The sequence below is a fragment of the Aspergillus luchuensis genome, chromosome 4, assembly GCF_016861625.1.
Source record: "Aspergillus luchuensis IFO 4308 DNA, chromosome 4, nearly complete sequence".
In the NCBI taxonomy this organism is placed as follows: domain Eukaryota; kingdom Fungi; phylum Ascomycota; class Eurotiomycetes; order Eurotiales; family Aspergillaceae; genus Aspergillus; species Aspergillus luchuensis.
Genome location: NC_054852.1, coordinates 3,086,837 through 3,100,553, shown reverse-complemented (window position 1 = coordinate 3,100,553; position 13,717 = coordinate 3,086,837). Strand labels below are relative to the sequence as shown.

At 49.9% G+C, this 13,717-nt stretch overlaps 3 protein-coding genes across 3 annotated transcripts; 2 read left to right on the top strand and 1 right to left on the bottom strand.

Annotated features, from left to right (window-relative positions):
• Window positions 1–892: 892 nt before the first annotated feature.
• AKAW2_41090S (sugar porter family MFS transporter) lies at window positions 893–2,562 on the bottom strand (the record flags this gene model as incomplete). Its single annotated transcript, XM_041689491.1, has 3 exons — window positions 893–1,240; window positions 1,296–2,434; window positions 2,493–2,562. 3 exons carry the CDS (start codon window positions 2,560–2,562, stop codon window positions 893–895), a joined length of 1,557 nt encoding a protein of 518 aa, XP_041543170.1.
• Window positions 2,563–6,344: 3,782 nt separating this feature from the next.
• AKAW2_41089A (alpha-1,2-mannosidase family protein) lies at window positions 6,345–8,958 on the top strand (the record flags this gene model as incomplete). The annotated part of the gene is made up of 5 exons (XM_041689489.1): window positions 6,345–6,484; window positions 6,564–7,105; window positions 7,163–7,596; window positions 7,652–8,418; window positions 8,502–8,958. 5 exons carry the CDS (start codon window positions 6,345–6,347, stop codon window positions 8,956–8,958), a joined length of 2,340 nt encoding a protein of 779 aa, XP_041543169.1.
• A 2,659-nt stretch (window positions 8,959–11,617) lies between these two features.
• On the top strand, window positions 11,618–12,517 carry AKAW2_41088A (uncharacterized protein; the record flags this gene model as incomplete). The annotated part of the gene is made up of 1 exon (XM_041689488.1): window positions 11,618–12,517. One exon carries the CDS (start codon window positions 11,618–11,620, stop codon window positions 12,515–12,517), a length of 900 nt encoding a protein of 299 aa, XP_041543168.1.
• Window positions 12,518–13,717: the final 1,200 nt, after the last annotated feature.

Below are 13,717 nucleotides of genomic sequence, written 5' to 3'. Positions count from 1 at the left end.
CTGCCAACGAAACCACCCTATAAGAAATCGAAAATAAGAAAACAGACAAAACTGCGCCAGCGAGATTAACAACCTCCCCATGTCTCAGCCCAACACGAGCACATCTAAGAATAGCACCGGTCCATCAATCTCGGAGTGTTTAGGGTTATACGGGGAAAGGAAAGAAGGTGGGGGGGGAAGCATTTTAAAAGCAGCGGCAAGGCTTATTAAACAAGTTCACTCAATTGCCAGTCAATAGCGGTGGTGTGGTACTAGAATTGGAGACATTGGCATTAGGACTAGATACTACCTCCTGGTCTTGATGCTAATCCTTCCGGTTGAAGATTGAAGTCGGTCTATTTAGTGAGAGTTTGACGATGTCTGAGACTTTTTTGAGCAGAACTCTCCTTATTGAGTTGGCTGTTGTGGTCAATAAGAATATACTCGAGTTGATATCGCTCTGCTATCGATAGCTTACTTGTGTTGTAGTCTACAATTTTGGATCCTGGTGAGACTCGGTGACCTGCAGTTCCTGATTGCCCTTTACACGGGGGGCTAGTCCTGATGAATGTCCTAGCCGTCTAACACTATTTGTTCTTGTGTGCCGTCTAAATCAGGAGGTGGCTGGGTCTACCGTGGCTGGAAGTAACATTTTCTCAGTTCTACCAGAAAAATCTCATTGGACGAAGGAATAGAAAAAGAAACCATGCATAGTATCACACAACGTCAGTCCAGCCGGTGTTAGAATCATCTCGAGATCCTAGTGATAAACAAAACCCGATTCTATGAAGACCGATATATAAGCCCCCATCTAACATCTAGATCTATGCTGATTCGCCCAACTTTAAAACCATCCAGTCATACCCAGAGACGGGTTATATATTTCATTCGTACAAGGACCGATCTAGCCCAGCTAGACCTTGTCCTGCTCATGGCGAACACGCTCAGTCTCCTCATCCACGTCCTCGATGTGGGAGGAACCGCGCTTGTGCATAGTATGCTCCACCGCAGCACGACGGTCCGCCTCGTTGACAGCGCCGAAGAGGATATCCATGTCCTCGAGACTGCGACCCTTGGTCTCCTTGGCAAAAACGATGACGAAGACACACATGGCAACGCAGAAGATACCAAACATGAGGAAAGTCCGCCAGCCGATGTTGTGGACGGCTTTGGGGGTGATCTCGGTGACGACGAAACTCCAGAGCCACTGGGACGTGGCTGCCAGACCGACACCGTATGAACGTAGCCGTGTTGGGAAGATCTGTCGGGCTGTTAGAGATTTTGTGTCAAGAGGAGTTCAGTGACAGTTTTCTTACCTCGCTCACATACACCCAGGGAGTAGGGCCCCAGGAAGCTGAATAGCCAATCACGTAGAGATAGATCATGACGACCATGGCGATAGAAGCCTGAGAGACACCACTGGCGCTTGTGTCGGGAGGGTGCGTGGCCAATACAGCGCCAATGATGAACATCATGCTCGCCATCCAAATGGATCCGCCGACCAGACTGAGCTTCCGACCCCAACGGTCGATACCAACAAACAGGAAGATAGCCGTCGCGACAACCTTCACAGTCCCGTAGACTCCAGTAGCGAAAAGAGACGAGTTAGTCGCGCTAAGTCCGATAGTTTGGAAGATCTCAGGGGCGTAGTATCCGATTGAGTTGGTGCCCGTAAATTGTTGTGAAAGCATGAGAGTGAAGGCGAATCCGAAGCGTTTAAGGTTACTCGGCTGGATGAACTCCTTGTATGTCAGCCCCTCGGTAGCTGCTACCTCTTCATCGATGGCTGCTCGGATCTCAGCAAACTCTTTCTGAATCACTTCGCTATCAGGAGACTCGTTTCTGATGTATGCGAGAGACTGAAGAGCTTCTTCATGTCGTCCTTTACCAGCCAGCCAGCGAGGAGACTCTTTGAGGAAGAAAAGGCCGAGGAGCATAAGACCGCCAGGAATCAGCTGAACAGCGACGGGGACACGCCATTGCTTCGTGCTTGAGGGAATGTGCAGGGAGACACCATAGTCTAGCCAATAGGCGAAGGTGCTCCCAATGACCAGAAATTCCTGGAACATGCCAGCAACTCGGCCTCGAATGCTTGGGGGGCAGTTCTCGCTCACGAACACAGGCGTGATACTAGACATTCCACCAATTCCCAAGCCAGCTATGACACGGCCACCATAGATCTGTCCAATGTGATGCTTCGAAGCAACTTGAACAGCTGCTCCGATAAGAAATACGACGGTGAAGACCATCAGTGCATAGCGTCGGCCAATGCGCTCGTTAAGGGGGGCAGCGAAGATGGCGCCGAAGAAGCAGCCCGCGGTCAGCAAGGACACAACATTGGATGAGATTTCGGAGCTCTTGGAGGAAGCAAAACCAGAAGAGCCAGTCGGTATTCCAAAATCTTCCTTGAAGCTGGTCAGTGAAAGAACACTTCCCATAACACCCGTATCATAGCCTAGTAGTCATCAAGCGTTAGTTCACAGAGCGTATCTGATTCCCGGGTGTATGCATACCGAAAAGAAGTGACCCCGAGTAGGCCACTGCTGTGAGGAGGTAGACGCGATAGTTCTTGAGGAGACTCATTGTGGGAGGATTGTCCAAAGACTGGTAGGCAATTGACAATTGATCCTAGCAGCACAGGGCATTCCCAGGGGAAGAAAGAGAACCAAGGGAGAGGCCAAAAGTCTCACTCCCCGGAGATCATACGAATATTTAACACAGTCGTCTCCATCTTACTAAACTGTGTAGGGACAGATCCCGAAGGCTGGAGAGCATGCTAGAGAGTGTTCGGTCGTGCCGAGCAGGAACCCGATAGGCCCTGGCGAGGGAACAACCCCAAACATCAGCGACCATGATACCCGCACACCCGCAGAGACAAACCCCATCTCTCCCCGCACATTAAGCTGGATCCAGCAATTCCGGGGGAAGGGAGTGAGTTGGTGGTCCACGGTGGATACATCCGGAGAAATTGTGCGGAGATGCTAGGCGGGTTTTTCCGTCCACTGAGGAGCGTTGCTGCACTACGCTAGAGACCGACTTGACTGCGACTGGTAAGTTCAGCGGTAGCTCTGCTTGTTGGAGTAGCAGTAGTCTCTGATTATCATGCCATGAGTGATGGCAAAAAACTGCTCTATGACGTGCGGACTTAATCTGATCCATGATGACGAGGTTGCAGCATTCACAAGGATGCATCCATGTTGTTGGACGGAGCGAGAGAAGAAGCTGAAATATCCCGAATGACCGATGCCGATCCCGTGAGTCAAAGCATAGAGCATCTTATCATTGCTTCCTCATTGGTTTGAGCCTGGATAAAGCGTGGGAATAATGTAGCGACCAGCCGTGCAGATGCCTTTGAAGTGAGAGTGAGTCGGACTCGATGGCCTGAGTCTGGCGTTACTAGCGCATGTGTCTTGGGACTCACCGCTGCAATTCTTCCGGCATAGTGCCCCAGGTTAGTAAATTGATGGCTGATACTAGTGCAACTGCAGCTAGCTGCTATAACCTGATGTGTGTATTAGTGTTGAACACTCTCTGTGAGTGGATAATGGTGATCTTATTGAACATGGCAAACTGCGTGTAAGAAGCGAATCATACACGCGACCGCCTCTTTTCTGCAAGGAGGCGCTCACTTATCAGTCAGTTCCAGGATTCAAGTTCGTTGTGCCAAGCACAAGCGCGTCGAGTGGCGTTTCTTCCAATATCGGACAGCAAGTCAAGCTTCGGCCTGTTTATTCAGAACCCGTAGTGCTTTATACCACGAAGCGGACGTGGACGTTCATAGATATAAGCCTCGAAGAAGAGTCAACGTGCTCGCCATCCAGCATTAGACATGAACCTGGCGAGAATGGCCCGTAGCGGGACACTGTGGCTTGGGCGCACTTGACGAGTCTAGGCCAGTCTCACGCTTCGCCGTGCTGATGATTTCTTACCAGTCCACACACATTATAAGATCCTCTCTTAAGAAAGAGAAGTTGCCTGCCTTGCTCTTGCCGCGTTGTCGGAGACATGCCGGCGGGACTGCGATTTGCCGGTTGCCACTTTCCCGGACGACAGGCTGCTTCATGGTATGCTTGAATTGACTTGATCTCGTCCGTTTGCCCGGTATGAGAAAAGGTAACTGCGCTATAAGCACAGATCAGTGGGAATCCCCATCTCAGTTCTGCGATAAGATGCATCATTCTTACCGTAGATTCGCTCGAGACATCGATGAGCATCGCGGGAAAGGGTTCGATTGTATCTATACAGATAGTCAAGGGTTTGTCATGGGAGAAGAAAGAGGAAGGAAAGAGAAGGAAGGAACACACACAAAGCAAACGTCATAAAAAGTGATACGGTTGTTCCCAAATCAAAATCAAGAATGATGTCAGGTAAAGAAAAAGAATAAGAAAAGGAAAGTGCAGCTATCTATTTACAACATGCAAATTCAAGATAAAGGTCTCCAAGAGGCCAATAAAATTTCAAATACCATCTACACGCACCCAATAATCTAGCCTTGGACCATAAACTACGGACTTTCATCGACTTCAGTCTACAAACGCACATGGCGCATTACTTCAAAATAAATGTTAAAACACAGGTACTTTCTATCCTGTGACAAGAAACTATTATGCCTCGTCTTTATCATCAGGCTGTCATAGCTTACGCCTATCTAGAAGTTGACTAAACTGTCAAAGTTCGGCTCAGAAGCCTGAGCAATATTCGCAGAATGAGTCAAAATCTGTCCAACTCCTGCAGTTTATGTGTGCCACTTCAATCTTCATCTAACTTCCCACACCGAAAACCATGAAGAGTGGACTAAAGGTTGGGGTAGTGCATCATCCCTGCCATGCAACACAGCATCACTATGTTACACAAGACATGGTTATAGATAGCAGTGCCCTGGCCAAAATATGCAAGCCTACGTAGAGCAAGCATTAATTTGGCATTGATACTATGTATCCTGATTCCATTGATGTTAGGTCCAGGTTAACACCAACCAAGGGTAAGGGTAGTCGGATAAGGGCATGTTGAGGATATCGCTTGGAATACATGTCTCTTTTCTCTAGATCTGCACTTAAAAGGGATTATTACTGGAGCTTCATTCTACTAGTCCTCCCAAAAACATTGACTGATCCCTGCGGTAGAGACGCCACTGTCTTGATGTTCAGTGGCTCAATGCTCTTCGGATCCTTCAATAAAGTTATCCAGTATTGTTGTCTAGGTATCATAGATAACGAATCAAGTATTCTTGAAATGAGGCAGGCCTTATAAATAGACATCCGTCTCACCGCACTTTAATCTGCAGCTTCGCAAAGTCACCCTGTAGAAAGGAGCAAAATGATCACCTGACCGTCCTGCGCGAAAGCCAAGATTACATAAGATCAAGGCACCACAGATGACCCGCTCTTAGCAGCAGCCAATTATATCGCTCAAAAGATGGACCCCTGAGCGCTGCGGCATGTGGGGAATCCATTGGCTGAAATGATCTGCCCGATAATTGGGTCTAGGGAGCAAACAACAAATCAAGCGCCCAGGCACAATTTTGCAGGTCTGCCTTGCAACCATGATTCAGAGTCTCTCATACTATGTCCAGAGGTGCTAACTTATCTGATGATGAAGAAGAAATGGTCCGGGTCCGCTTGATCAGCACGACGAGGCTGGGTGATGCCCTAGTGAAGAATGACCTTTGGGGCATGTGCTCCTTCGGGGCTCATGACTGGCTGTCACTCACCGTGATGTCTCCATCATCCGGACAGGTCCATCGGCTGAATCTTGCGCTCCTATATCTGACTCCGACCTGATATGATAGATTCAATTATGCAACATAATGTCTTTGTTCTGCGCTGCACTTACTGAATGTGGTTATTCTTCTTGCCCCATGCCCGGAGCCCACTTCTCAGAAGGAGACATACCACTAGACGATTGGAATGTGTCTAGCTGTGTAACAAGTAGCCACTGTAACCGTAGGCGGGCTTGATAATGTGGACTTGAGAGTGCTGATTCCCGTGTGACAGGGCTTGGTAAATAGATACCAATCAAGCTTCAGACCATGGATGTGCATAACTGGGGCTATCCCACCCTTGCTTCCTGGCCGTTGGCGGCTAGCGGTCCCTACTCACCACCGGTGATCACGGCATGTGCTGGATCCCTATGCGCCCAGTGGGCTGAAGATTCACCACTAGAGGTGATCCATCCCTTCAACCGTCCAGTCACTGTTGTCGACAAACCACTTTGAATCCCCGCTGGACCTGGGATCTCACACACTCGTTTTTGATGCCCGGAACTTGGGGTTGATAGCACTAGTAGCAACCGGAGAGTTCCCATTGTGAGGCGCCACTTACCGTACCCACTGGCTTTGGGATATATATTTTGTAAATCCTTTCGAGATGGGTGGTTCGACGATATGTTTCTCAGCTGCGTTCCGCTGTGCCAGATTAGCCATGGCGAGTTGGTACACTATGCTGATATTGAGTCTACTTGAACCAGCTGCCCGCGCTGCGAATCTAACTTCTCACGTGGATTTATTGTAAGTGATACATCGAGACCCAGTCATGCATCAGCACACCAGCTGGATATTAAAGGTCGCGAGCCTAACCATGAACAAGCTTGGGATCCCAAAGTGGCGGCAATGATTTCCCCGGGGTTGCTCGTCCGTTTGGGGTGGTGAAGCTAGGACCCGATTTATATGTCTCCGGGACAGACTCATATTCCGGATATTTGCCCAATAGCAATTTCTCGGGGTTCAGTATGATGCATGAGCAGGGCACAGGAGGTGCGCCTAAGTACGGCACTGTCGCCCAGTTGCCGTTGATTGGAAATATCAGCAAACCGCTGTCCAACATCACTATTGGCCGGTCAGGTGCAGATGAGGCATCAGTGGGCTACTATAAGGCGAAGACCGCCGAAGGAACCGTCGTGGAGCTGAGCGCAACCGCTCATGCAGGAATCTATCAATATACTTTTCCGAGCGGCTCGGATGGTAATGTCTTGGTTGACGTTTCGCATGTCCTACCGTCGTATCGGGGAATGGGACTCAGCCAGGGATACAAAGGTGGTAATATCACCATCTTCCCCGACGGGCATTATGAGGGTCATGGTGTGTACGACAACGGCTGGAACCGTTCTCCCGACTGGTCTATCTACTTTTGTAAGCATTTGCCAGAGTCCAAGCCGTTTCACAGCAGAATTAGCTGACTTTACCCAGGTGGCCATTTCGATGCCTCGCCCATCAGCAACAAGACCTATGTTGGAACCGATGCGGGCGGAAGCGTCGAGCAAAGTAGCGGTTTCGCATCGTCTTCTTCAAGTTCAACGCGAGTTGGGGGACTCTTCACCTTCAAAGACTCTGTGGTTACATCTCGTGTGGGCATCTCGTGGATCTCCACGGAGAAGGCCTGTAAGAATGTTGAAGATGAGATACCGGAAGACAAGGAATTCCAGTCGGTCGTAGACGACGCTCAGTCCGAGTGGGAAACGAAAGTCTTGTCGAAAGTCGCCACAACCAACACAAATGACACGACGCTCACCCTATTATATACGTCTCTCTATTTCATGCACCTGCTTCCCACCAACCAAACCGGAGAGAACCCCCAATGGACATCCCAGGAACCTTACTATGAGGACATTTTCACTTACTGGGTAAGTACTTCGGAGACACAAATAGATGACACTGTATCGCTCATTTGATTCGCAGGATCTTTTCCGCTGCTCTACCGCTCTCATGCAGGTGTTGCAACCCGCCGCGTATGAGGAGCAGATCCGGTCGCTTATTGATATCTGGCGATTCGAGGGCTATATGCCGGATTCGCGGTCCTCTAACTACAATGGTCGTACACAGGGCGGCTCGAATGCGGACAATATTCTGGCCGATGCCTATGTCAAGGGCGTGCGCGGTGCGGTGAACTGGGAAGATGGATACAAGGCCATGGTGAAAGACGCAGAAGTGACGCCTCCCAACGATCCAGTCGATCCCCAGGCTCCCGATTCCTCGACAAAAGAAGGCAGAGGCGCATTGCCAGACTGGCTTAGTTTGGGCTACATCACCCCGAGATTTACCCGTGCTGTCACGCGGGCAGTGGAGTACTCATGCAATGACTTTGGATTGTATCAGGTGGCATCGGGGCTTGGGAAGACTGACGATGCGGAGAAGTACTTGAACCGTTCCAGAAACTGGAGAAACCATTGGAATGCCAACCAGACCTCGCTGGGATTCTCTGGATTCGTCGTTCCTCGCAATGAGTCTGGTTTCATCGAGACTGATCCACTGAATGACAGCGGCTATTGGGGAGACCCTTACTACGAAGCCAGTTCGTGGGCCTATTCTTGGGCGAGTATCCATGACATGAAAACGATGATTGATAAAATGGGCGGGAATCAAACCGTTCTCGACCGGCTTAACACCATGTTTACTGAAGGAGCCAGCGGTTCCAGCGGTATTATCTTTGATCCCACAAACGAACCGTAAGTCCGTTCCCTGCCTCTCTTGGTCTTCTTGCGGGTATTGCTCTTGCGAGGGACATAGCTGACCAGGGTTCTTGATCCAGTATGTTCAACGTCCCTTATCTTTACCACTATATCGACCGGCAAGATTTGTCTGTCTTCCGATCGCGTGATATTGCCAAATCCTATTATGGTACTGGCGTATCCGGCCTCCCCGGCAACAGTGATGCTGGAGCTATGCAGACTTGGATCTTGTGGAATATGATCGGACTATACCCTGTGACAGGGCAGTCGACATTTTTGATCCACTCTCCATGGTTTGACTCGCTTGTCATTGATCTGGGGGGTGGTAAGAAACTGAATATCACTTCGAGTGGCGGTGATGGAAACGGGGGCGGTAATATCTATGTGCAAAGTCTTCGCTTGAATGGAAAAGACTGGAAGAAGAACTGGTTAACATGGGACGACATCTTTGCCCAAGGAGGGACACTAGACTTCGAGTTGGGAGCGACCGCAAGTGACTGGTTCACGGGGGAGCTACCACCAAGCCCGGCTTCCTAGAGAAAAGTCGCGCACGCGCAGGTTTCCGCTTCAGCGTGTATGTATTCCACTAATGATACCGATGAACATATCCGTCAGTACCCGGGAAGGTTCCACCTTAGACACGCTTTTAGCCATAGCAGCTCAGGGGACGTTTACTGAGATGAGGATATTCGAGGCTCCATAATCAAAAGGGGAGGTGATGTAGTGTCTGTGCATCCCCGTAAAACCTGAAACCGCTGGGGATGTACTCCGTAGGTCACTAGACGTCGAAAAAGGCTTTCTGGCCCTCAGTCAGTAGGCAAGAACAGTAAACCCATGTTGACGATCGCGTTGATCGTTATTTCGATGACAGTGTTCTCAAAGGTCGCGGGACGAGACGGAAGAGGTACGAGCCATTTGTGCTCGTGAAAGTGGATTGGGCACAATTGAGGTGGGTGAGTGAGGTAGTCTGGAAGTACCGTAAGGTTCTGCGAGTACCAGGGATCAATGCCAGGACTATTTGCATCAACAGTTGAACTGAAGGCATACTCTGTACAGTCGAGTCTATCTACTACCTACCGAAAGGGAGAAGCTAGGACTTGTTCCCCGGCAATACAGTATGCATACAATAGTGGGCCCCACAGGAACGTTCTCCTTACGCGAACTTGCCACCAACGGGGAAGTATCCGGTGTATCGTCTAGCGTAATATCTGTGTATCTTTCCCTATGGCCTTGCAAGTTGCGACATGCGAAACCAAGCAACGATCGCCCAACCTCCACCAGATGGGCCGTCACTTCTCCTTAGACCTTGTTGATCACGGCACACAGTTGGATTTTCCCGCTGTGTACCTGAGTGGCAAACCCCTCTTGTTTAGGAGTCTGCTGCCATCCCAGGAACGGGTTCCACGTGGTGGGCTGGCTAACCAGCCTATCCAGGGACTGACTATATGGAATCATCTCCCGGAAGAAACATTCCATAGCAGCTCGCTCGGTTGACCTCCCCTGACTACATTGACGAAATGAGGCTGGCTACCAAGATCCTCAACTTCGACCTGCTTGTTGCATGTGCGGGACTCGACAAATGAAGTTCACTCCCTGCGTTCAAAAACTAATTCTACTCTAAGTAGTGCACTATGTGTTCGCGTCATCACCAGCCACTGTGTCCCTGACTCCATGCAGCCATACATCACCACAGAATACGTATGAAGCCCACACGGCATGTCTCCATCTCGCGTTAATCGGCAAGATTCACAAATGAAATGCGTTTCCAGAAAAGACTACAGCGGGAGGGCAAACTCAATTTCCTATAGAATCGAGCCACTAGTAAAGTTAAACAACTTCATGATCGGTGGTACGGATGCATCTACAGTTGCAGTACCATCTGCGCTCCCAAGATGCAATTGCCAATTTGAAAAAAACTTCTACTATAGTGGCCGTGCTCGGATGAGTCGTTACAGCCTACTGCAGCTTCTCAGAGGTAAAGGCCATACGGAGTAGTTCTTGCGCAATTGTACACTACCAGGTAAGACATACTATTCCCACCATGTGTTGTATGCGGGGCACTCAAGGACACTTTGAGAAATCCTTAGCGAATGAATTTCAATGGCTAAAAATGGAAGTATTGTCGAATTCAGGTCACCTCACTAGCGGTAAGATTGCATATCCCCGGCGTCGAATTCATTTTTGCACTTGGCTGGCCACCGACTCGCCTGCATGCATGCATGCATGCAAATATGCATGGCCGTTGCGACCTTAACCAAGATAGACTGCAAATAGTCGTACGCGATGGGAAAAGCAATATACCTTTTTACCATCGAATTTCTCACCCTTTATAACTGTTTCGTGAGAGGTTTGGATCGACAGGGACCCGGCATGATCTCAGACATGACGTGCTCACATTTCAACATCGTTAGTGAGAGCGAGTACCAATAGTATGTGTACTATTACTGGGTATAGAAGGCTAACAGCAATGCATGGGTCACAGTAAGTAAACACTACTAGTAAGATGAGGCTGCAGATCCTTATGGCAGTGGCGATAAATGTCCCGGTGGCTTTATGCTCCTTCAACGCCAATCAGCGGATCAGGGTGGCTGCCGATTGGGCGGACAACGTTCACGGCTCGTGTGGCTCACTGCCTTGCCGGTGATATTTTCGACGGGCATCGGGAAATAGCGACAGTAAGTCCAGCTACAGCATGGCAATTCCAATAGCGAAATCTTAACTGCGTAGCTGCACGCCCACAAAACAACAGTGGAACCCACATGATCGTACATGGTACTACTGTATACGCCTGATCGTCGCCATGCGGTTTGCATGGCTTGAAGGGACAATCGAACGTTAACCAAGCTCGTAGCTGTCTCCACAACCCAGCAACGCTGCATCCATCACGCATACGCCCTTGCTATCCTTACAAGTGCTATTACACCCTAGCACATAGAGTTGACCCGCCAGCTAGTTGCTATACGTCCCAACTGCTAAGGTTCTCAAAAGGATAGGTAATTATGATGATCACTTGAGCGACGATGGGATATAAGAGCAAGCTTTCTTCGTCTCGAGTATTCCTCTTTCTTCTCATCAGCAGCACATCATTCGTTCTTTACCAAAGCCCACTACTGTCATTCCTTACCAAAACCCACAAGAACATACCAAAGTCTATTCTCTCCCTTCCAATCTCCTTTATCAAACACCATCAAGCACAATGAAGGCCTCCTTTATCACTCTTCTCGCTGCTCTGGCCACCTCGGCCCTCGCCGCCCCTACCGGTGGTGTTCCTGGAGTCTCTGAGGTCACCAAGACTGTGAACATTGGTTCCGTCTCCAGCAACGTGATTTCCACCCCCAGTGCCAGTGCTAGTGCTGGGGCTACCGGCCACATTGTTCAGGACGCTGGCAATGGTGTCAACCAGGTCCTGACTGTTACTGGCGCCGACGCCAAGAAGCTCCTCGTCCAACTCAGCCCCGAGGTTGCTAATCTCCTGTCCGGCCTGGGTCTGCCTGGCCTTGGATCCTCTGTGGGTTCCATTATCAAGACCGCTGGGTCCGTTGGCGACCTTCTCAAGGATGTCGGCAAAGTCGTCGACGGCCTTCTCACTGTTGTCGATAAGGACGGCAGGGCTCTTCTGATCCAGCTCGACCCCGTGGTGACTGGTCTTCTCAGCGGTCTTGGACTCCCGGAGCTTGGTGTCCCCGTCGGCTCCATTGTCGGCACTCTTGGCGAGAACCTCAAGCGCTCGGCTGATGGAGAGATCGTTCAGGACCTTGCTCCCAAGGTCAAGGATGTCCTCGAAGTTACCGGCTCTGACTCCAAGCGCCTGCTTGTCCAACTCAGCCCCTCCGTCGCCTCCCTCCTCTCCAGCCTTGACCTCCCCACCGTTGGAACCTCCGTTGGTCAGATCATCAAGACCGCCGGCAGCGTTGGCGACCTTCTCAAGGACATCTCTACTCCCGTTGAGCAGCTTCTGACTGTCGTCGGCCAGGATGGCTCTTACCTCCTCATTCAGCTGTCTCCTAACGTCGCCTCTCTTCTCACTGGCCTTGGCCTCCCCTCCCTTGGCACTTCTGTTGGCAGCGTTGTCGCGACTCTCGGTCAGAACCTGTAAATTGTGAGTGCTCTCCGTTGTGTATTTACCCGATAAAGGTGCCAGTGCTAATTGTTCATCTTTCAGGGTGCGCGGTCACGGTGGTCTGCAGTGATGTCCTTCACATCAGGTTTGCATATACTCTTTTTCTGAGGAGTCGGCCTGGTTTGAATGCCGGCAATGAATAGCAACGAGAACCTCATTGTATATTACTACTCATTCTCGCCCTGGATTGTCGAATGTTGTTGCGGGGCGGGCAGACATGGCTATATATTTAATCATAGAGCTTCATGAATCGGTGAAAACAAGTTTGTCTTCCTGTGTTTGGATTCTTAGCGTTTTAGATCACGATCGTAATAGCCACTGGTCCTGACTGGAGAGAGGGGATTCAGTTGTAACCGCAGGGTTGGGCCGGCGACATTCCGAAGAGGCAACTGAGTCCGGTCGGCAAGCATGGGCTTACTAGCGCCGAGCCCACCACTCGGCAGGGTCAGCATCCTCCTCATTTCTTTTCAATAACCACAAAGCTACACCTGTACCATCTAGCATTGGACCTAATGGCACCGGCAACCACACGGGCTGGCTCAATATATCTCTTTGAAATCCAAACGGAAATCATCTAGAGTATATTGCAATTTAGCATGCACGGCAGACCCTGCTTAAGAGCTTATGCGCCGATTGAGAGTCTCCGCCCAATCCCCTGATCAGTGCTATGGGCCACCAGCTTAGTCTTGACCTCGGGCGTTTCAGATTGAAGCTCCACCCTTCGTTGAGGTAGGGGAAGGGGAAGTTCCCAGCAATCTCTATGGAAGCTCGAAATTTTCTGTCTAGCAAGTGGTAAAGGATTTTGCATTTTGATTGCACAATAAATGCTGAGTCGTCTGCTATCAGTTAGCTTCATCAAAGGACTCTTGCATCTTCCGCTTACGATAGTCTTTCAAGGCTTGCCCGATGGTCCGATCAGGAGCAAACTGTACAGTATCGATGCCTCCTTAAGCCCTTCAATCAATTTGAGTCTCTGGGCGGGGCCAATGCTCCATTCAAATTATCTAAGACAAACACCCTAAGCATGGAGCAAGTCTCAACCGGGAGATAGCGCATCGATCCCGCTCTTTCGATGTTTTGGATTGTGCCACTACTTCCACATCCAGGAAAATTGCTTCAAGGGTTCCAGCAATAGTATCGATAGCTTCGTCTAGTTCAGTCTTGTTGTGTCAGAGG